The sequence below is a fragment of the Salvelinus fontinalis genome, chromosome 42 (assembly GCF_029448725.1).
Source record: "Salvelinus fontinalis isolate EN_2023a chromosome 42, ASM2944872v1, whole genome shotgun sequence".
NCBI classification, from domain to species: Eukaryota; Metazoa; Chordata; class Actinopteri; order Salmoniformes; family Salmonidae; genus Salvelinus; species Salvelinus fontinalis.
In genome coordinates this window covers 23,630,061-23,654,146 of record NC_074706.1, presented here as the reverse complement: position 1 = coordinate 23,654,146, position 24,086 = coordinate 23,630,061, and the positions used below count along the sequence as shown (strand labels likewise).

The following is a 24,086-nucleotide window of genomic DNA, read 5'->3' as shown; positions in this document are numbered from 1 at the left end:
GAAATAAGATAAATATCTGTTTGAGTGCACTTGAAATATGTAGCATGCAATTCGAATTGTTTTGTTCGTATGAAGACTCCATTGACAATTTAGCCAAATTATTGAAAGCTAGCCAATGTTTGACTGACTAGTCAAGCCAGCTACTGTAAATGCCAATTTGTGTTTCATTAGCTAGCAGTCAGTGAATAGCAGTGGTGGAAAAAGTACACAATTATCATACTTGAGTAAAAGTAAAGATACCTTAATAGAAAAGTACTAGAGTAGAGGTGAAAGTCACCCAGTGAAGTACTACTTGAGTAAAAGTATTTGGTTTGAAATATACTTAAGTATCAAAAGTTAAATGTAATTGCTAAAATGTTACTTAATTATCAAAAGTAAAAGTATAAATCATTTCAAATTCCTTATATTAAGCAAACCAGACGGCATTATTTCCTTGCTTATTTTAATTTACGGAAAGCCAGGGGAACACTCCAACACTCAGACATTATTTACAAACGAAGCATGCGTTTAGTGAGTCATCAGATCAGAGGCAGTAGGGATGACCAGGGATGTTCTCTTGATAAGTGTGTGAATTTTATCATTTTCCTGTCCTGCTAAGCATTCTAAATGTAAAGAGTACCTTTTGGGTGTCAAGGAAAATGTATGGAGTAAAAAGTACAGAATTTTCTTTAGGAATGTAGAAAAGCAAAAGTTGTCAAAAATATAAATAGTAAAGTACAGACACCCTCAAAAACTACTTAAGTAAAAATACTTGAAAATATTTCTTAAGTACTTTAAACTACAGGTGAATTGCACTTGGTTGATCTCTTGGAGCAGGACACAGGAGAGCTGAATAGATCATGTGAGACAAGAATTAATCAAATAAATCGCAGCAAAGCAATGTAGTTTGTGATAGAAAATGAATATCCTGACAGACTGAGGCAGGCTGCTCTGCAATCATCCTGTTATTGACAGGGATAATGTGGCATTTCTTATTTGTCAGTATGAATGAAATTAGTGGGTCCTGCCTTGATGACTGTATTAGATTTACAGTACTTGTCCTATAGATTTTTGTCTTCTTAAACTATTACCTAGAATAAACTGATAGCTGTATTGCTAGCACATCATGCCAGGAAAGGGGCGTTTTAGCTATCTTCTCCTGCTAGCTACATCTAACGGTCTGGGAGGAGAGAACACTACCACTCAACACCCCCTACAACTGTTCTGCAGTAAAACCTCGCAATCCCAAATATTTCTCTGCCGCTGCCACCATAACCTCTATTTTCTGCGACTTTAGATCAATTTATGCAGTACAATTGACAACCATAGCTATGAATGCCAAGAAACCTACCTTACTGAAGCACATATTATTTCCAGCACTCTCTTAGTTTCTACCTACTCACAGAAATCCTCTCAGGATCCCTCACCCTGTACCCATCTTCCTCAGCCACTCTCTTCACTGCTTCAGCATGTTTTTTTTTAATGTAGGAATGTAGGGATTTGACAGCAGAGGCATTACAAGGAATCCTGTCGATTTAATGCTCCATCCTCACAGGCACCTGAGCCTTTTAAGGGATGGGATTTGAACTGTGACTGAAAGAGTGGAGTGGTATCTTGATGTATTTTTTGTATGATCTCAGTTTACCCCCTTCCCGCAGTGGCGTGCCGTGGGCCTGGGGCCTTCAGTGAGGTCCTACACAGTCCCACCCGAATTAATCCACCTCTTATTACCATCATTATGATGCCATGGCTCTAGACACTATACATTTAGACAGAAACACAGTATAACCAGGCGTTGCGTCACCTTGAAATTGACAAAAATTGACATTTTTGGGTAAACAGTGTTTACCCAAAAACATGACACAATCAATGAGTCTTTTCAATATTTCCCTATTTTTCTTCACCTTTTCATTGTGCAGCTCCGTTGCCCTGCACGCTTGTTCGTTGAGCTGTAGATCCACTCGGGTGTCCCCAAAAGTTTTCAAAAGCACCATTGCTTGTAAGTACTTTGGTGTCTCGTTGCTGCCTTGGTTAGACAACTCAAGTTTGCAAAGCCAGAGTGGCTCCAAACACAAAATCGATCACTTGCAAATAATAGGCATTCCCAGCAGTACAGTTTGCAGTGCTTCTCGGAGCCTGTGAGCCATTGATAGCGCTTGTAGTTGGAACTTTGAAAGTGGCGAACAAACCCCTTTCCCGCCTGTGACAGGCTTTGTAGCGTCGGCGTCGGGCGACCTCTCCTTACAATGTCTAACTTTTCTTGAAAAGTTCGTCTTGAGAATGGCGTTATAATTATATCCTCGACCAAATCGATATCTTCTCCTCCTTCTGCCATTGTGGGTTGAAAAAACAGCTTAGTAGTACGCAAATTAATTTGTTTATCAAATTCAGTTTCCTAGTTCTGAGGTTCTGCATAGACCTGCCCATAGGACCTGCCTCTCAATATTGGTAATCCAATCAAAAGACGTGCACGCACTACGCCTGCTAGCTGGCTCCTGTGTAACACTGGAGCCAGCCAGCAGGCGTACAATAGCCAACTCTAAAGCTGATTGGTTGACACTAAATTTTCATTTCCATTCACTTTAAGCTACAGCACTGTTGATTCTGAAGGCCTGAGGGCAGATTTTAGACCCCTGGCAACACACGATGACTGAATATGATTGGATAAAAGATCTAACATAAAAACCAGCCCTCCAAATCTCAACCTGGGGCTGGAAGCAGTGCAACCAAGAGGAAAGCTATGAAATGAAGAGTATAACTCTTACTCTGGGGAATAATTTAATACATATTTGTGGGAAAATATATTTAAAATTGTTTTATATTCTGATGATGTTTAGGCCAGCAGAGAAGGCCACCACCACTACCTTCCCGCAATGGAATATTTTGTTTCAATACCCCGTACAGTAGGTGGAGGTAATGTACCACAATAGGTGTAGTTTGCTATAAAACCTTAAAGAAGAAGAAGATTTGATGTGTAACATAATAAGCAGTACCGTAATTCAAAGACCAGCGCGCATATCCTTCTCATTTAGCCACACCCTTTGAGCTATTACGCCACCCAATAACATCCTTTCTCTTCAGTGTAAACGGAAGTGAACAGTGACCAAGAAGAATTTCCACATTAGCATTTTTATTGTTCCTATTAAGACGTTTATTGACAACATGGAACTCAAAATATGACTCATTTAACTGCACAGCATCACATACTTACCCCATGTAGTCTTTAATTCGCGTTGGAGGCAGGACTTGGTTGATATAATTTTTTTTAGGTAACGCTAGTTAGCTGCTAACAATGGCTGACTGTATGGTTTTTCACACTCAAATAGCCTCCATCATGGAGGTGCTAGCGAATGCAGCCGTAGCAGATATCTGTAAGCTCGTAGACGATGACTATGCAGTGTTTCGTTTGGAAATAACTCATAGCCAGAAAGAAAACAGGGCATTGCGTAGGAAACTACAGCTTCTGGAACTGAAGGTGTCACGGGAGCGCGCAGAGAGGACAACGCGAGAGCGCGTTCTCGCCAGTCGTCCCAGTAGTGTCAAGATCCTCGACCGATACAGAGGAATGGCAAGAGGTACATTTCGCAGAAGGCGGAGGCTGCGCGGCCTGTCGCCATTCATATATTTCTCAGTGCCTTTCGCCATTCATATATTTCTCAGTGCCTGTCGCCATTCATATATTGCTCGGTGCCTGTCTACATTCATATATTGCTCGGTGCCTATCGCCATTCATATTTAACTCAGTGCCTGTCGCCATTCATATTTAACTCAGTGCCTGTCGCCATTCATACATAGTTGAAGTCGGAATTTTACATACACCGTAGCCAAATACATTTTAACTCAGTTTTTTTTTACAATTACTGACATTTAATCCTAGTAGCAATTCCCTGTCTTTGGTCAGTTAGGATCACCACTTTATTTTAAGAATGTGAAATGTCAGAATAATAGTAGAGAAAATAATTTATTTCATCTTTTATTTCTTTCATCACATTCCCAGTGGGTCAGAAGTTTACATACAGTCTATTAGTATTTGGTAGCATTGCATTTAAATTGTTTAACTTGGGTCAAATGTTTCAGGGAACCTTCCACAAGCTTCCCACAATAAGTTTGGTGAATTTTGCCCCATTCCTCCTGACAGAGCTGGTGTAACTGAGTCAGGTTTGTAGGCCTCCTTGCTCGCAAACGCTTTTTCAGTTCTGCCCACAAATGTTCTATGGGATTAAGGTCAGGGCTTTGTGATGGCCACTCCAAAACCTTGACTTTGTTGTCCTTAAGCCATTTTGCCACAACTTTGGAAGTATGCTTGGGGTCATTGTCCATTTGAAAGACCCATTTGCGACCAAGCTTTAACTTCCTGACTGATGTCTTATATATATCCACATAATTTCCCTCCCTCATGATGCCATCTATTTTGTGAAGTGCACCAGTCCCTCCTGCAGCAAAGCACCCCCACAACATGATGCTGCCACCCCCGTGCTTCACGGTTGGAAAGGTGTTCTTCGGCTTGCAAGTCTCCCAATATTTCCTCCAAAGATAACGATGGTCATTATAGCCAAACAGTTCTATTTTTGTTTCATCAGACCAGAGGACATTTCTCCAAAAAGTACAATCTTTGTCCCCATGTGCAGTTGCAATCCGTAGTCTGGCGTTTTTATGGCAGTTTTGGAGCAGTGGCTTCTTCCTTGCTGAGTGGCCTTTCAGGTTATGTCGATATAGGACTCGTTTTACTGTGGATATAGATACTTTTGTAGCTGTTTCCTCCAGCATCTTCACACGGTCCTTTGCTGTTGTTCTGGGATTGATTTGCACCTTTCGCACCAAAGAACGTTTATCTCTAGGAGACAGAACGCGTCTCCTTCCTGAGCGGTATGACGGCTGCGCGGTCCCATGGTGTTTATACTTGCGTACTATTGTTTGTACAGATGAACGTGGTACCTTCAGGCATTTGGGAACTGCTCCCAAGGATGAACCAGGCTTGTGGAGGTCTACAATTTTTTTCTGAGATCTTGGCTGATTTCTTTTGATTTTCCCATGATGTCAAACGAAGAGTCACTGAGTTTGAAGGTAGGCCTTGAAATCCATCCACAGGTACACCTCCAATTGACTAAAATTATGTCCATTAGCCTATCAGAAGCCTCTACCGCCATGACATAATTTTCTGGAATTTTCAAAGCTATTTATAGGCACAGTCAACTTAGTGTTTGTAAACTTCTGACCCACTGGAATTGTGATACAGTGAAATAATCTGTCTGTAAACAATTGTTGGAAAAAATACTTGTCATGCACAAAGTAGATGTCCTAACCGACTTAACAAAAATATAGTTTGTTAACAAGAAATTTGTGGAGTGGTTGAACCTAAGTGTATGTAAACTTCCGACTTCAACTGTATATAACTCAGTGCCTGTCGCCCCGTACCCTGGAATTGGGTCTTGGTCAGTTTTTGGATAGTATGCAATAATTCCCCAGATTACTATCTTGAACAAAGAAACAATATCAAATCCTAACCAGATTAATTAACTGCATTTACTATTATTTAATCAATGAAGGCAATGTGTTGTATGGAACATAATACATTGATCAATAAAAAGTATATCAAGCAGTTATGCTAAGTGTTACCTTACATCCTTACCAATTCTAGACAGTGTCAAAACTGTCAATAGTGTTCAATATAGCGTTGAGCATTGACAGAAGCTGACATAACAACCTTTCCCCCCCATTCACTTTCTCAGGTGAAGGACACCTCACTGGAGGTCACAGGAGCTTTGTGAAGCCAGCGGGACACAATACATGGCGAGATGACCCACCAATCACTGTTGATGAGCTGAGTGGAACCTCAACCCAGCATGTTATCGTGATAGAGGTGAGTGTAGTATTACATAAACGTCTACAATTAAATTGTAAACTAAATTTGGCCCGTTTATTTCAGAAAAGCGCGCCTCAGCTATTTACTTGCTTACATGTACATCTGCCATATGGGAGCTTGTAAGACTTCCATACGACATTGTTATACAATTCAACTGTAGTACCAGTAATAACCTCCTCTCTTCTTTTGTCAGTCTGCAGAGGCTGCAGGTTCTGGGGTCAAGCAGGAGAGATCTGAAGGAGAGGAGGACACACGTCACAGCAGAGACATCCAGGCTAGAGCGTCCCCTGTACCCACGGAGGACCCTACCACCGCCCCAGCGCAACCCAGGACCCGACGCAGGATCACGGAGGTCAGTGGAACGCTGAACGCCGTTCTCAAGACAGAGACAGACACAGAGACTTTAACTGAAACACAAAGGCTAGACACAGGATCTGACCACAGATCAGACCAAGGGAGACTGGTCTGTCACACAGGATTTGATCCTGCTCCTGGCGCAGAGTATTTACTTCATGGTGACCCGAGCCTGAAGATGGTTCAGTCCCATCGGGACTCAGGTGACACGTTCGATGATCCGTCTTGTTCTTACACTACAGAGATGGACCCTGGCAATATGACCTTGGGTTTAGAGATTGATCTATCTAGAGGGGACTGGAACCGGTACAATAGTAGTGTATACTCTGAAGGGTGCCTAGATAAGAAAGGGGAGGGTTTGGTCATAGATGAAGTGAAAGTGGCGTGTGAGGTTCCTTCCACATGGAATGCAGATAATCACCTAGGATACGGACTCTCACAGGGCAGAGGTTTCTTAGATTACAGGAAAAGCTCAGAGACAAATCCAAATGTCGCAACCCACTCCCCTTTACATTCGCTCAGGGATCGTGACACAGTGTCCACGTTGATTGGGCCTTCCGATTCTCGCGGCCACATCCTTTTCGATCAGGTATCGAACTCAAACGACAAGGCTAGAGCTCAGGGAGGGGGAGCCACATCAGGCAATAGTAAAGAGAAACGGTACCTCTGCATGTTCTGTAACAAAGGCTTCAGCTGCCCCCAGAAGGTGGAGATCCACCAGAGGGTCCACACGGGGGAGAAACCCTTCAGTTGTACCCAGTGTCACAAATGCTTCGCCCAGGCTTGTGACCTGAAGAGGCACCAAAGAGTCCACACAGGGGAGAAACCCTACAGCTGCCTCCAGTGTGAGAAGAGGTTCTCCCACCAGCACCATCTGAAGAGGCACCTGAAGGTTCACATGAGATAGACTAGGTGGAGGGCCGAAAAATGTGAAGTTTATTGCTCCCCGTCTAGGGAGGAGCTGATTTTTGTATATGACAGTGTTGGGTTCTGAGAATATGAAAATATACTTATTCATGTCACTGATGGAGTGCTGAGGTTTAGAGGGTCGACACCAGAAGTTAATGGTTATAGGAGGAAGGTATATAGTGTGTGCAATTAAGCTTGGAATGTGTTGAGTGCAGGGAAGCGAATACATGTGGCAGGCATTGATAAGGGAGGAGAGCCATGGATTAGTGATGAAGGGGGGTTGAGGTCAGGTCAAGTCACCTTAAAGGGAAAAATTAAAGTTTATGGCCCGTATCACTGGTGTCCTGCCTAGCAGTATAGAACGATGTTTGTACAGATGGGTCGGAGGAGACTCAGCCTATGAGGAACAGTTAAATATCAGTGCTTGTGTGAAAATGTTTTTGTCTAATGCAGCTGTATTGATCCTCTGGGAAGAATAAACTTGGTTAAGCTTTCATAATGTTCGTTGAGTGTTTTACTCTGAGAATTAGAACCTAACAACAGTAAAACATTATGATGACTATTACATTTGTTGGTACTTTAAATTCTCATAAGTATATTCCATAATTTTGTTGGGCAAATTTTAGAAACTGCTAAACTTTGAACTAATCACATACCCATGGTGATGAAGGCAGCCAATGGCCTGCATCTATCTACGACTGCGTCTATCTAAACACTGCCTCTTGTGAAAACGCAAACTGCTGTATGATATAGAGGAACAGATATAGCTAACTTCCGAAGACTGAAATAAGATAAATATCTGTTTGAGTGCACTTCAAATATGCAGCATGCAACACCAATTGTTTTGATCGTATGAAGAGGTAACTTCAATGACCGTTTAGCCAATTTATTGAAAGCTAGCAAATGTTAGTTTGACTAGCCTAGTCAGCTACTGTAAATGTCAATTTGTGTTTCATTAGCTTTCTTTGTCAGTTAATCCAATTTTTTAAATAATGTTTTGTCTCATTTCAAGTAACTAGCTGCAAGCTTAAATAAACAATCGTATAATTTGCATAGAAACCCAAATAAAAGCATGTAGATAGAAAAATGTGTGTGTCATGAATGCTAGAATGGAGGTCTAAAAATGACAGCTGCATATGCATATTAACCAATACATATAGCGTACCTTTCATTACATCTCCTCTAAAAACAGTTGTACAATGTGCTTTGCCAGAAGATAACCAGAGTTTGATTTCTAAACCAGATGAGTTCTCAAATTGCAGCTGCCCAATCTCACGGTGGGAATGCATAATGTTTGATCCATTGGTATGGAGAATGATAAAGAGCTTTTAGGATTATAGAAAAAGCAGTTGGGAAATATGTTTTAGTTTTTTATAAGTTTCAGTGAATGTGAGTATATTTAGGTGGTTTAAATGATTAACTTTCCTACTAACCTTCTAAAAGTGGACAGTGCCAAAATCTTGCCAATCCATTCATTATTCTACTAACTATGATTGAATGTGAGACAAATTTTCCATAATGTATGTTTCGTGCATATACAGTGCCTTCGAAAAGTATTCAGATCCCTTGAGTTTTCCCACATTTTGTTACGTTAGCCTTATTTAAAAATATATTGAATTAATGTTTTTCTTCATCAATCTACACACAATACCCGATAATGAAAAAGCGAAAACAGGTTTTTATACATTTTTGCTAATAAAAAAATTTAAAAGCTGAAATACCTTATTTACATAGGTATTCAGACCCTTTGCTCTGAGACTCGAAATTCAGATCAGGTGCATCCTGTTTTCAATTGATCATCTTTGAGCTATTTCTACAACTTGATTGGCGTCCACCTGTGTTAAATTCAATTGATTGGACATGATTTGGAAAGGCACACACATCTATATAAGGTCCCACAGTTGTTAGTGCATGTCAGAGCAAAAAACAGAAATTTCCAGAAGGACAACCATCTCTGCAGCACTCCACCAATCAGGCTTTTATGGTAGAGTTGCCAGACGGAAGCCACTCCTCAGTAAAAGGCACATGACAGCTCGCTTGGAGTTTGCCAAAAGGCACCTAAAGACTCTCAGACCAAGAAACAAGATTCTCTGGCCTGATGAAACCAAGATTGAACGCTTTGGCCTGAATGCCAAGCGTCACATCTGGAGGAAACCTGGCACCATCCCTACGGTGAAGCATGGTGGTGGCAGCATCATGCTGTGGGGATGTTTTTCAGCGGCAGGGACTGGGAGACTAGTCAGGGTCGAGGGAAAGATGAACGGAGCAAAGTACTGAAAGATCCTTGGTGAAAACCTGCTCCAGAGTGCTCAGGACCTCAGACTGGAGCGAAGGTTCACCTTCCAACAGGACAACGACCCTAAGCACACAGCCAACCCGATCGAACATCTCTGGAGACCTGAAAATAGCTGTGCAGCGACACTCCCCATCCAACCTGACAGAGCTTGAGAGGATCTGCAGAAAAGAATGGGAGAAACTTCCCAAATACAGGTGTGCCAAGCTTGTACCGTCATACCCAAGAAGACTCGAGGCTGTAATCACTGCCAAAGGCGCTTCAACAAAGTACTACTTATGTAAATGTGATATCTTTTTTACATTTTTTTTATTTTAAAAAATAAAAATGTGTAAACATTTCCAAAAACCTGTTTTTGTTGTCATTATGGAGCGTTGTGTGTAGATTGATGAGGGGAAAAATAATTTCATCAATTTTAGAATAAGGCTGTATTGTAAGAAAATGTAGAAAAAGTCCAGAGGTCTGAATACTTTCTGAATGCACAGTACACCCGAACAAAGAACACCGTCACAAATAGTGTTCCACCATTTATTGATTATGGAGACAAATAGCAAAGGTGTCTCAGTATCTAAATATAGTGTAACGTATCAATCACAGACATACAATGTTTGTCCAGAGATCTTTTACCATCTATGCCAAAAGCCTGGGCCTCTGGAGACCGTAGAACTGTCATCAACACATGCTTCATTATTACACCTTCTTTAGAAGCATTTGTGTCCAGCCAATTTATTGAAAGCTAGCCAATGTTTGACTAGCCAAAGCGTATCGAAATGATCCCACCCTGGTCACCAATATTGCTGAATCAAATCAAATGTTATTTGTCACATGGTTTGTAAACAACAGGTGTGGACCAACAGTGAAATGCTTACTTACAGCCCTTCCCAACAATGCAGAGAGAGAAAATAGAGAGCTAATAGAAAAATAACGGAAATGTGTTAAAAGTAATAAATATACACTCTGAAAACCAGCTCCTCCCTCGACAGAAGATACTGTAGTTTGCTAAAGCCCATCACATGTACGCACTTTGGGAAGAGGTTCTGGGAGACGAGCTACCTCAGGATACACCAGCAGAAAACATTCCACTATATAACATAGAAAGTAGGGCTGGGAATTGCCAGGGACCTCATAAGATATTATCACAATACTTAGGTGCCGATAAAATATTTATCACGCTTCTCACAATTCAATATGTATTCCGATTCGATATTGCGATTTGATGTTCCAAACGTATTGCTCACTATATGTCTGCTGCAGAGATAGGAGAGAGCATGAGAAATTGAGTTCTGATGAATCAGGGAAATAAGTGCTGAAAACATGTTGGCTCACTATTTAAAAAGAAGATGGAGAACAAGCTATAGGATGAAAAATATTGGGAGTTTTTGCGCAGGTACAGCCGACTAGCGCCAGCTGAAGCTACCTACAGTAGCAAAAAATGTATAATAATAATAAAAAATATTCTTTTTTTATTTATTTTTAAAAATCAGTAATTGGAGTCAGATATTGATATAATATTGTCCCAAAATTATATTGCAATATGTAACTGACATGTTAAGCAATATGTAACGTGATTTGTAATCATTCCAATCATTAAAGGACAAATGTTAATATCTATTGTTGTCAACAGAAAAGATCCACAGATGCATTTGGAATAATGAGAGTAACAGATTTCAGTGTTGAATATTCCTGAGTAAAATATTGCGTCCAGACATTTTGTGATATATAAGCCAGCGGTCTATGGCACTGCATCTCAGTGCTAGAGGCGTCACAACAGACAGTTCGATTCCAGGCTGTATCACAACCGGCCGTGATTGGGAGTCCCATAAGGCGGCGCACAATTGGCCCAGCATTGTCCGGGTTAGGCCATTATTGTAAATAAGAATTTGTTCTTAACTGACTTGCCTAGTTAAATAAAAATCTATTAACACTAAAAAGTCTGTTACATCAAATAAAAATCAAATGTATTTATAAAGCCCTTTTTACATCAGCAGTTGTCACAAAGTGCTATACAGAAACCCAGCCTAAAGCCCCAAACAGTAAACAATGCAGATGTAGAAGCACGGTGTCTAGGAAAAACTCCCTAGAAGGGCAGGAACCTAGGAAGAAACGTAGAGAAGACTGAGGGGTGGCCAAGCCTCTTCTGGCTGTGCCGGGGGGAGAGAGTACATGATCATTAAGGCCATATTGTTCTTCAAGAAGTTTGTACTGTGTAGGCTATATGATACTCACAAATGCCTTTATCATTACTTCTATTCAACTACTTTATTTTTATGTGTAAATGAATGCAGTTTCATCAAGTTCATGCAGATTTTTAGTTGAGACATTGGTGTGGTTTATATATTGTGTATTTAAAACTTTTCATTCTAAGACATTCATTGAGACTCTCTTTAGTATACATCACACCCTATTCTGCATATACCCGACAGTGCTTTTTAACCAATATATGCTTACTAAATATACCCACACACTAACAAACACCTACTGTACACGTCAAAATAGTTTAGTCAGGTTTGTCTGATAATGACTTATCATAGCTGACTTTTTTACCCACAACGTCATATTTATGTCCACCATAATGGGTTTAACAATGAAGTCATTCTGTAACTACAGTACATGTAGTGAGGATGGGTAAACACTCCATGTTGAAAGTGTCTGTATACGTACCTGAAGGAGTGTATGTCTGTGTAATCTGTATCACCTGTCTCTTCTAGGAGGAGGAGGGTCCAGAGGTGCTGCTGGTGAAGAAGGAGGGGTGTGAGGAGGGTCTGGGGAACCCTGAGGGGAACATGGTCATGGAGGACAACCAGACTACACCTCCTCCTGAAACCACAGAGGAACCAGCTGAGCAGCACAGGACCACACACAGTCTCACTGAGGTGAGCCCACTGTGAACTACTGTCTGAATGATATTAGGTCAGAGCTCGTATCCACAAAGCCTCTCAGAGTAGGAGTGCCGAACTAGGATCAGTTTTTCCTTTTAGATCATAATGAATAAGACAATATAGACAGATGGGGACCTGATCCTCGATCAGCACTTCTACTCTGAGACTACCCTGGGGCCGTAGCCACAAAGCGTCTCAGAAAAGGGCATAGGGATTTGGTTAAAACCTGTTTTAAGACAACAAAAAACCTCTAAGCTCAGAATAGTTTTTAGGATGATGTTTAAACACTGGTAAGACCAACTCTGAGCCAGGAGTAAAATCAACTCTTAAAAGTTTCTCAGCTGGTAATCATGACAGTTTGAGGTACCATAATGGAAAGATAGTGGTGACGCTCATTGACATTGTTATAGGCCCTTCCCAACAATGCAGTGAGAAAGAAAATAGAGAAATAATAGAAAAGTAATAACAGAATAATAATAAATACAGAATGAGTAATGATACATGGGGTACCAGTACTAGGATAATTGAGGTAGATATGTACAAATAACTAGGAATGAAGTGACTAGTCAACAGGACAGATAATAAACAGCAGCGTATGTGATGAGTCAGAAAAGTTAGTGCAAAAAGGTCAATAAAGATAGTTCAGGTAGCTATTTGGTTAACTATTTAACTCACTATTTAACAGTCTTATGGCTTTATGGATAGAAGCTGTTCAGGGTCCTGTTGGTTCCAAACTAGGGCTGTGGCGGTCACGAAATTTTGTCAGCCGGTGATTGTCAAGCAAATAACTGTCGGTCTCACGGTAATTGACCATTAATTAACATAAACGCTCGTCGGATGTGGCAGGGCTTGCAAACTATCACAGACTACAAAGGGAAGCACAGCCGAGAGCTGCCCAGTGACACGAGGTTACCAGACGAGCTAAATAACTTCTATGCTCGCTTCGAGGCAAGTAACACGCATGAGAGCATGAACTGTTCCAGATGACTGTGTGATCACGCTCTCCGCAGCCGATGTGAGTAAGACCTTTAAACAGGTCAACATTCACAAGGCCGCTGGGCCAGACGGATTACCAGGACGTGTACTCCGAGCATGCGTTGATTAACTGGCAAGTGTCTTCACTGACATTTTCAACCTCTCCCTGTCTGAGTCTGTAATACCAACATGTTTCAAGCAGACCACCATAGTCCCTGTGCACAAGAACACTAAGGTAACCTGCCTAAATGACTACCGACCCGTAGCACTCACGTCTGTAGCCATGAAATGCTTTGAAAGCCTGGTCATGGCTCAACACCATTATCCCAGAAACCGTAGACCCACTCCAATTGTATTCTGCACCAACAGATCCACAGATAATGCAATCCACACTGCCCTTTCCCACCTTGACAAAAGGAACACCTATGTGAGAATGCTATTCATTGACTACAGCTCAGCGTTCAAACACCATAGTGCCCTCAAAACTCATCACTAAGCTAAGGACTCTGGGACTAAACACCGTCCTCTGCAACTGGATCCTAGACTTCCTGACGGGCCGCACCCAGGTGGTAAGGGTAGGTAACAACCCATCCGCCACGCTTATCCTCAACACGGGGGCCCCTCAGGGGTGCGTGCTCAGTCCCCTCCTGTACTCCCTGTTCACGCATGACTGCACGGCCAGGCACAACTCCAACACCATCATTAAGTTTGCTGATGACAACAATGGTAGGCCTGATCACAGACAACGATGAGACAGCCTATAGGGAGGTCAGAGACCTGACCATGTGGTGCAAGGACAACAACCTGTCCCTCAACGTGATCAAGACAAAGGAGTTGATTGTGGACTATAGGAAAAAGAGGACAGAGCACATCCCCATTCTCATCGACGGGGCTGTAGTGGAGCAGGTTGAGAGCTTCAAGTTCCTTGGCGTCCACATCACCGAACAAACTAACATGGTCCAAGCACACCAAGACAGTCGTGAAGAGGGCACGACAAAACCTATTCCTGTTATTATCTATGCATAGCCACTTCAACAACCCTACCTGCATGTACATAATTATCTCAATTACCTCGACACCGGTGCCCCCGCACATTGACACATTGACTCTGTACTGGTACCCCCTGTATATAGCCCCACTATTGTTATTTACTGCTGCTCTTTAATTTTTTGTTTTTCTTATCTCATACTTTTTAAAACTTTTATTTTTTTAGGTATTTTCTTAAAACGGCATCGTTGTTTAAGGGCTTGTAAGTAAGCATTTCACTGTGAGGTCTACAACTGTTGTATTCGCCGCATGTGACAAATACAATTTGATTTGATAAACACATTTAGCATCTCCTGGCTTCCACACAAGGCACTGATGCAGACCTTTGGAACATCTACATTTTAAAAAGTTGAATAAATTCATGTAATATAGCCTACACCTTCACAACCAATCCATTATTTATTTTAGACAGGTCAAAAGAAGTATGATATGAAGAAAATGTAGTGTATTTCAGAAGAACAGAATAGCATGTCCTTATGTTAGGTCCTGATCTGGATATGCCAAATGGCTGTGGGCTACACTAGTTCATTTAGCAGGCAATATTTGCTTAGAATTCCATGGCATTATTTTATAGTAACAAGAATACAATTGAACAAAGCTGAATAAAATAGAAAGGATATTTTCTCCAAACGATTTGAGGGAGTGCGCACATGCGGCTATTCTGTGTTGAGCTGTTAACAAATTAATAGGTACTCCTCTATGCTTAATTTAGAGTTATTAATGTATCTTTAGTTGTTCTACAAACGTTGGGCTGTATGTTTTGATTTGTAATACATTGTAAGGCTGCATGATACGACTCTAACGATGATATGAAAAAAGTTGCTTGAAAGGCATGTGCTCTGCTTTGTTTTTTTGCGCAGGCTGTACACACTTCGTCAGTCTCTTATTCACAATTTGAGAAGCAACTTGTAATGCCTCGAATTTCCCGGTGGCATCCCCTTTGTGTGGCCATAATGCGCCCTAACAAAAATCCATGCCTTTTGCAGCCCTTCTCCCTGAGTGCTGCCTGCTCTGAATCACTCACACGGCTCTCCATCACCTGATCTGGTCTTTCTCACAGGCTACAAGTGAAGACAGACACGTCGGGGACGCAACTTCGCACGTCCTTATCCAATTCGGAAGTGCATATTGAAGATATTGGAAGAACTGTCCACATTTACTTTTCGTCAGCTAACAAGATGAGTAGGCCTAACGTACAGCAAAAGCTCTAGCCTATGTCAATCTACTATCGCCCATAGTACAAAAGTTGGTCTATTATATTCTCTGCAAGAAATAAATATTCCAAACATAGTCTGGGACAGTTGTGGGATGCGATAGATCACAAATTAATACAACCACTAGCATCAAAAAACTTTAGGTAATGCGTACACGGCAGTAGGCTATAAGCACAAATGTTACATTAGCGGAAAACACCATTATCAAAAGTGATCACAAATGCGATTATGCATGTAATGCTTTTTATTTTTATATTTTGTTATTATTATTTTTTTTACCCCATTTTCGTGGTAGTTAGTCTTGTCTCATCGCTGCAACTCCCGTACAGACTCGGGAGAGGCAAAGGTCGACAGCCGTGCGTCCTCCGAAACACAACCCAACCAAGCCACACTGCTTCTTGACACAATGCCCACTTAACCCGGAAGCCAGCCACACCAATGTGTCGGAGGAAACACGGAGGAAACTTTCACACATTAACAAGTCCACTACAGCAAATGAAAGATAAACTTCTTGTTAATCTACCCATTGTGTCCGATTTCAAAAGGGCTTTACAGTGAAAGCACAACATATGATTATGTTAGTTCAGAGCCAAGTCAAAAAAACACACAGACATTTTTCCAGCCAAAGAGAGGAGTCACAAAAAGCAGAAATATAGATAAAATGAATCACTAACCTTTGATGATCTTCATCAGATGACACTCACCGGACATCATGTTACACAATACATCTATGTTTTGTTCGATAATGTGCATATTTATATCCAAAAATCTCAGTTTACATTGGCGTGTTACGTGCAGTAATGTTTTGATTCCAAAACATCCGGTGATTTTGCAGATAGCCACAGAAATCCCAGAAATACTCATAATAAACATTGATAAAAGATACAAGTGTTTTACATGGAACTTTAGATAAACTTCTCCTTAATGCAACCGCTGTGTCAGATTTCAAAAAAACTTTACGGAAAAACTACACCATGCAATAATCTGAGTACAGCGCTCAGAGACCAAAACAAGCCATACAGGTACCCGCCATGTTGTGGAGTCAACAGAAGTCAGAAATAGCATTATAAATATTCACTTACCTTTGATGATCTTCATCAGAATGCACTCCCAGGAATCCCAGCTCCACAATAAATGTTTGTTTTGTTAGATAACGTCTATAATTTGTCCAAATACCTCCTTTTTGTTCGCACGTTTAGTTCCAAAATCCAAATTGATGACGCGCAGGCCAGATGAAAAGTCAAAAAATTCCATTACAGTTCATAGAAACATGTCAAACGATGTATAGAATCAATCTTTAGGATGTTTTTAACATAAATCTTCAATAATGTTTCAACCGGAGAATTCCTTTGTCTGTAGAAATGCGATGGAACGCAGCTAACTCTCACGGGGGCGCGCCTGAGTGAGCTCGTGGCACTCTGCCAGAGCCCTGACTCAATCAGCTCTTATTCCCTCATCCTTCACAGTAGAAGCATCAAACAAGGTTCTAAAGACTGTTGACATCTAGTGGAAGCCTTAGGAAGTGCAATATGACCCCATAGACACTGTATATTGGATAGGCAAAACTACAAACCTCAGATTTCCCACTTCCTGGTTGGATTTTTTTCTCAGGTTTTTGCCTGCCATATGAGTTCTATTATACTCACAGACATCATTCAAACAGTTTGAAACTTCAGTGTTTTCTAATCAAATCTACTAATAATATGCATATCTTAGCTTCTGGGACTGAGTAGCAGGCAGTTTACTCTGGGCATCTTATTCAAGCTACTCAATACTGCCCCTTGCCATAAGACGCTAAAGGCACAGTCAACATAGTGTATGTAAACTTCAGACCCACTGGACTTGTGATACAGTGAATTATAAGTGAAATAATCTGTCTGTAAACAATTGTTGGGGAAATGACTTGTCATGCACAAAGTAGATGTCCTAAACGACTTGCCAAAACTCTAGTTTGTTAACAAGAAATTTGTGGAGTGGTTGAAAAATGAGTTTTAATGACTCCAACCTAAGTGTATGTAAACTTCCGACTTCAACTGTATATCATTCACAAGTGATAGGCTAATATTGTCACTCATCAGTCTATTCTTGATATAATATTGTCTTTACATATACTAAATAAAATATGTGTAAAATTTGTTTTGATTTAGAATGGACCATTATCATGCACCTGTATCAAAACAGGGGCAGCGGAAAAAATACATGTCATCTATGCACTTAAATAGCGAATGGAGGACGTTTTTCCCCGTGGTTTATTTTCATGCCAGCCACATAAGCTATACTCCTGTTGTAAATATTAGCAATGTGCCTAATATTAGGAAAGTTAAGAAATAAATATAGTAGGCCTAGCCTATAGAAAGCTGATGGGATCCTCCTCTTTTTATGAGGCCATCACTGTTTTCTCACAGTCTGCTTTAAACATGTAGGTATTACAGACTGGGTCAGGGAGAGGTTGAAAATGTCAGTGAAGACGCTTGCCAGTTTGTCAGTGGATGCTCTGAGTACGCGTCTGGTAATCCATCTGGCCCTGCGGCCTTGGGAATTTTGTGAATTTTCTTGTTTGCTTATGGCTCTATACAGCTCGTTGAGTGCGGTCTTAGTCCCATCTGTTTGTGGTGGTAAATAGACAGCTACAAAAAATATAGATAAACTCTCTTGGTAAATAGTATGGTCTACAGCTTATCATGAGATATTCTAATTTAGGCAAGCAGAACCTCGAGACCTTAATTTTAGAGATTGCACCAGCTGTTGTTAACAAAGAGACATACACCTCCCCCTTGAGCTTACCGGATGCTGCCGTTCTGTCCTACTGCTGCATGGAAAAACCAGCCAGATGTATATTATCCATGTTCTTCTTTAGCCAAGACTCAGAGAACCATGGGTTATTACAGTTCTTCAGGTGCCGTTGATAGGATAGTCTCGAACGGAGCTTGCCCAGTTTGTTTTCCAGTGATTGTACGTTCGCCAATAGAGCGGAGGGTAGTGGTGGTTTATGTACTCGCTGACGTAGTATGTCAGGGTGCCCGCATGTTGGCCACTCTTGCACAGTCTATTTATTTTCCGAGTCTCCGGGATTAGGGCCTGGCCTGGGGTGAGCAGTATGTTCGGCTCCTCTGACTCGTGGAAGTAGAAATATTCATCCAAATCGAGGTTAGTGATCGCTGTTCTGATATCCAGAAGCTCTTTTCGGTCACAAGAATTAGAATTATGGGGAATAGCACATCGCGATAAGGCATTGCCAGTTTTGGAATATAGAATGCTTCAGACAACCATCAAATGTTGGTAAAATGTAAAATGTTTAATATAATTTTCACCTAATACAATTACTTTGCCTAAACTTAATTCTTGCCTAATATTTTGGCATGCATAACTTTTTTTAACCAATTCTGATGGTTGTTAAAAGCGGAATTATATTAATAGCCTATTACCGTTATATCAATACACACTCGTCACTACCGTTTAACAACTCTAAATCGCTTTGGCACAGTAGGCATCAACTCACTTGCCGATAATGTTGCATAAAACGTTTGAATAGTCTATAATTTCCATCAAACATAATCAAAGTTAACGTAGGCCTTATCATGTGAAAATTCTAGACCTTTCCAACGTTTTGTGCAACATCATCTAGATGCTTTCAATCTCCAAACCTAAAGGCATACCCAATTTAAGTATATTTTTTAAAGCTAGACTGAATGTCTATCAAGATGAAGATGAAATAACAATGTAGGTTATTGAAATAATCAAAAGAAAATTGGGATTATTTATTAGCCTAGGGCTTAAAACAATTTCGGTTTATCATGTGAAATCATTGTCAAAAGCGCAAGAGATACTGTTGCAGGTAGGTCTAGATTATTTCTGGATTGATCATATAGAAATATCAACACATTCTTTCAACAACTCCAAAGTAATTACATATGGTGCAGGAACCACTGACTCGCTGCCCTTTTCTATTATCTAGACACTTGCTGGTAACTCAACTAGTTAGAACAGCTCATGAGTTCTCCTAAATATCTGTAGACTAGGTAGGACTCTTATGACTAAAGATTCTTCAAGCATAGCTTTTATTTTTACCCATAAGAGTAGGAGAACTTTTACTCTGAGACACTTTGTGGATGCGGGCCCTGGTCTTGATTAATTTTGTCTTAAGTGTGGGACCATGTTTTCATTTATTAAACCATTAAAGAGTATCAAGTATTAAACTCAACTAACATGTTTGTATAGTGCTCATAGCAAACTCTCATTGCCCAACCAGAAGATGCTTCATGGCAGGGTGCTCGTATCAGATTTCTTGATCCAACATCCTCTCACTCTGTATCTCTTACAGCCAGTAGACATGGAGGATGGGAAGCCTGATCTGCTGCTAGTCAAAGAGGAGACAGTAGAAGACGTACCAGAGAGCATTGACCTGCTGAGTGGACTAAAGATGGGGGAGCAAGGTAAGAAATAAATACATATAGCCTACATACAGTAATATATCTTCAATGGGAATAGTGATGTGCCTGGCTATTATTTTTTCAGAAAATTAAATCAATACAACAAAACACACAATGTATGAATTTGACCAGGTAATTGACGAAAAAAAATCCATATGTAGAGTTTTCTCTGCCATGTTTTAAAAAAAGTATATTTTGTAACCTCTTCCTTCAGGTGGTTGGCTGGAGGTTAAAAGAGGAGACTGGGTGGCCATCTTGGATTCCCAGACCGGAGCAGCCAAGGGTCGAGGGGACGACATCACCGAGCTGTCCAGGGCCAGAGGCGACATAGTGGAGATCATTGGATGGGACAGAGTCCCTAATGTCGAACTGGGGAACAACACTGTTAACCACAACCCAAAACAGACAGTTGAACGCAAAACAACAGCCAAACTTAATTTCCATGACAACAGACTGGCTGGGACCAGGGTGAGGCGTAGATTTGGTCTACGAGGACGAGGTGGTGTCTGTATGCGGCAGGAGAGAACAGACACAGACTCTGCTAGCGATGCTCCGTCCTGCTCCTATAGTTGTGATTCAGAGAGACTGATGGCGCCTCAGGTTAACCACCTAACAGATGCTGCCTTCAGCCTGCCTTCTATAGGATCTATCAACTGGAACATGGACCCTGCAACAACACAGACACTCCCTGGCCTTCATCCTCCTCACACTCCCCTAATGTTAAACCAGACCTCAGACAATGCCAGTGCCTCAACACTAAATGGCTACACAAGCCCATTGACAAATGACAGTAGTAGAGATGGAATCAGTAAAGGTGGTGGCGCCAAAGAGAAGCGATTCCCATGCTCGTTCTGTGGGAAAGCGTTCAGTTTCCCCCAACAGGTGGAGATCCACCAGAGGATGCACACAGGGGAGAAACCGTTCAGCTGCAACCTGTGCCGGGTCAGTTTCTCCCACTCATCCAGCCTGAAGAGGCACCAGAGGGTCCACACAGGGGAGAAACCGTTTGGCTGCCACCTGTGCCGGGTCAGTTTCTCCCACACGTCCAGCCTGAAGAGGCACCTGAAGGTCCACACGGGAGAGAGGCCGTTCGCCTGTACGCACTGCGAGAAGAGGTTCTCAGAGAGGAGCTACCTCAGGTTACACCAGCAGAAAATGCACACGGGCCATGTATAGTGACATATAATGTAGTATTAGTTTGTTTGTAGTTAATTATGTTGGTTTTGGATGTAGTGGGGAGCTGGATGGGGTGACATGAGGGAAGAATGAGTATGATAAGGCAGAGTAGATGATATTGTGATGGTTGGTGTGATAGTGTCTGTAAAAATGTTTCACTGATGAAGAGTGACAACCTTATCATGGTGTTTGATAATGAGGAAATGATAGTGCCTTAATTCATGTTTACTTGGCATAAAGTAATGCAGCTGTGTGTACTGTAATGTTGAACCTTTTCCAAAGTATTCTCAAATTCATTTTATCAAATAGAAGGGTACCAGATTTACAGAAAATGTCAACTGTTACCATAGTGATACAAGTTATTCTCCATGTCACTAGGGCTGTTGCGGTAATCCAGCATTCATGCGTCATGACCGCAATAAAATTCTATGTGACCAGTCATGGTAATCTCCTTTTAAGTGCTCTGGACATATGTTCGTAGTACCCAACTCGGTAACGATCATCAGGTCGCTAATGGCCTGGTACTCAGGGCTCTATTGCCCTTCTAGCCACTCTGACATCAATGCAAATGTAATCGAAAATCACATTAAACACTTATCATCAAAACAGTATGTGCTTTTAAAACTCACCTCACTGTGATTGATTGATCAATTTGAATAAATTAGTTCAACAACAGGTTGAATCTGAGTGGAAACATTTTTCATAAAAAACTGATAAGATATCTTTGGTACAAAATTGGCCTAGCCTAAATAAAACAAATTCAGAGTCTACATTATAGTGAATTTTTATTTGATTTTGTATAGCCTAGTAATAGTTTTATATTTTTCATAATTAATAGGCTGATATGTTAGCTTTAGCTACAGAATATCTCACCACCATGCCTTTCCATCTCCTCCCCGCTTTCCTTCATGCCATTCTTCAGCGCACAGAGAGGGGAGAGGGGGGCTGTCAACAGTTTAATGAAATACAGCAGACAGTTTCGTTGTGAAAATATGTTACTATCGATGTTCCCTGACAGATTTCACTTGGTTTTCCAAATTAAGCACTGGGTAGCTGCAGGAACAGGATTGGAGTGCCCATGGCATGCAGAGTTTGGGCAGAATATCTATCACATGAAGTAGTTTCCCCGAAATGGGACCAAGCTGCGGGAAAGTGACCTCCATTCGCTATTCGATACGGATGATATGCATTTTCTTCTCTTGCCCCTGTTTCTGCAAATGTGATAAATGGGCCCTTCTAAATCAAAACTCATTTTACATATTAGTTCAAATTAAATTGAGAATAGTCTGTTGAAATAATAATCACTTGATGAGAGCTGGCGAGAACAGCATGTGCAGCCTGAGGCAAGGAACAGAGCACAAGCTTTTTTTTGCGACTTTCTCAAAATCGTCAATAGCCTATCGTCGCATCATGCAGCCCATACCTTTTGATTTCTAAGGCATTCTAAGGTTTGTATCATTCACAACTAAAGTTGCCAAATTACAGAAAAAATGGCATATAGGACCTGTTTCAAATGATGACTTTTATGCTCAACATAGACACTTCATATGCGCACTCATCCGGAATGGGAAAAATATAATTTCTATTTTAAGTTAAATTATAATCTTCTTACTATAAAATCATATAATATAAAATAATGGCATGGGACTTATAAGCATATATTGTCTGCTAAATGAACAAGCCTACAGCATAGCCATAAAATGATTTTTATTTTTGACAGTATACAGTAGGGCAACTCATTCTATTCTGAAATACATTTTCTTCACATCATGTTTCTTTAGACTGGCCTAAAATAAATCATGGCTTTGTTGTGATGGCGTATATTCAATTGATTTATTCTGTATTTTTAAATGTAGATGTTCCCGAAGTTCATTAGCAGCTTGTATGCATGGAGGGCTGGAGATGCTCAATGTGTTTATGTTCATTACTGGTCAATTACCATGAGACCAGCAGGCTTTTGCATGACAACCAGCTGACAAAATGTCATGACCACCACAGCCCTACTCATTGTTTTGTGCAATAAAAAGTACTGTACTTTACATTGTGAGTGTATTACCATTTTGTTGAAATAAAATACAAAATTGACTCTGTGCTGACTGACTTGGTTATTTTTATATTATTGCAGGGACTGAGTTTCCTTTATTTCAGTCGAACCAAAACATACTTAATTCTCGAATTAACACATATGTAAATGTTTTAAATAATTAACTCCAATGGCTCCATATTGTTAGGTACTTGAGTCACAGTGTTAGAGAGAGGCTTGACTGTGGTTTAACATTTTATTATATGTCATGTTTCTGTGTCTACAGCAGAGTTTCTTATATGAACCTTTTTATATGCTCTTTTGTACAATTTGTGTTTAGTCTGTAGTCCATGAGGATCTGCTGATATCTGGTGTTGCTGGCAGGAGAGAGTGGACCTCTGAAACGGCTGGTCACAAACCCAGACCCAGCACCCTGGATCAGGAGCCATCGATCTTCCTTCCCGAGTCGGAACCAGGACCAACCCACGAGGAACAGAGATTCCACCACTACACAGAACACAACCAGTGGACAGGTGACCTGAACAACAGTCCTGGTGGTCATCAGAGAGACGGAGGCTCCAGTCAGGGATCCAGTCCGCAGCCCAGACCCTTCTCTTCACAGTCTCAGTGCAGGGATGGAGCAGGGCTTGGGGCTGATAGAGATAGACCCTCCTGTTCCTATGATACAAACACCACAGTATCCATGATGAACAGAGCAGGTCACCTTAGGCTTCAGCCTTCACTGAGAGTAGTGGGAGACCCCCCTGATGGTAGTCTATCAGGAAGTCTTTATTTTCCTTCAGAGTCTTGTCTAATGCCTGGTGAAGGGGTTCATAGAAGGTCTGGGCTTGGACCTGGGTCTAGCCTTCCTCAGCTACCTCATGGTTACCTCACCAATACAGACAGGGTCAGGATGGGTGGTCACCACAAGAGGTTCCTAGCCT

General features: G+C 41.1%; 1 protein-coding gene across 1 annotated transcript; it reads left to right on the top strand.

Moving 5' to 3' along the window:
• Positions 1-3,028: 3,028 nt before the first annotated feature.
• Positions 3,029-23,204, top strand: LOC129841191 (uncharacterized). Its single transcript, XM_055909348.1, has 6 exons — positions 3,029-3,554; positions 5,709-5,839; positions 6,036-6,194; positions 12,107-12,271; positions 19,835-19,946; positions 20,158-23,204. Exons 1-6 carry the CDS (start codon positions 3,272-3,274, stop codon positions 21,117-21,119), a joined length of 1,812 nt encoding a protein of 603 aa, XP_055765323.1. The 5' UTR covers positions 3,029-3,271; the 3' UTR covers positions 21,120-23,204.
• The last annotated feature ends 882 nt before the right edge of the window (positions 23,205-24,086 follow it).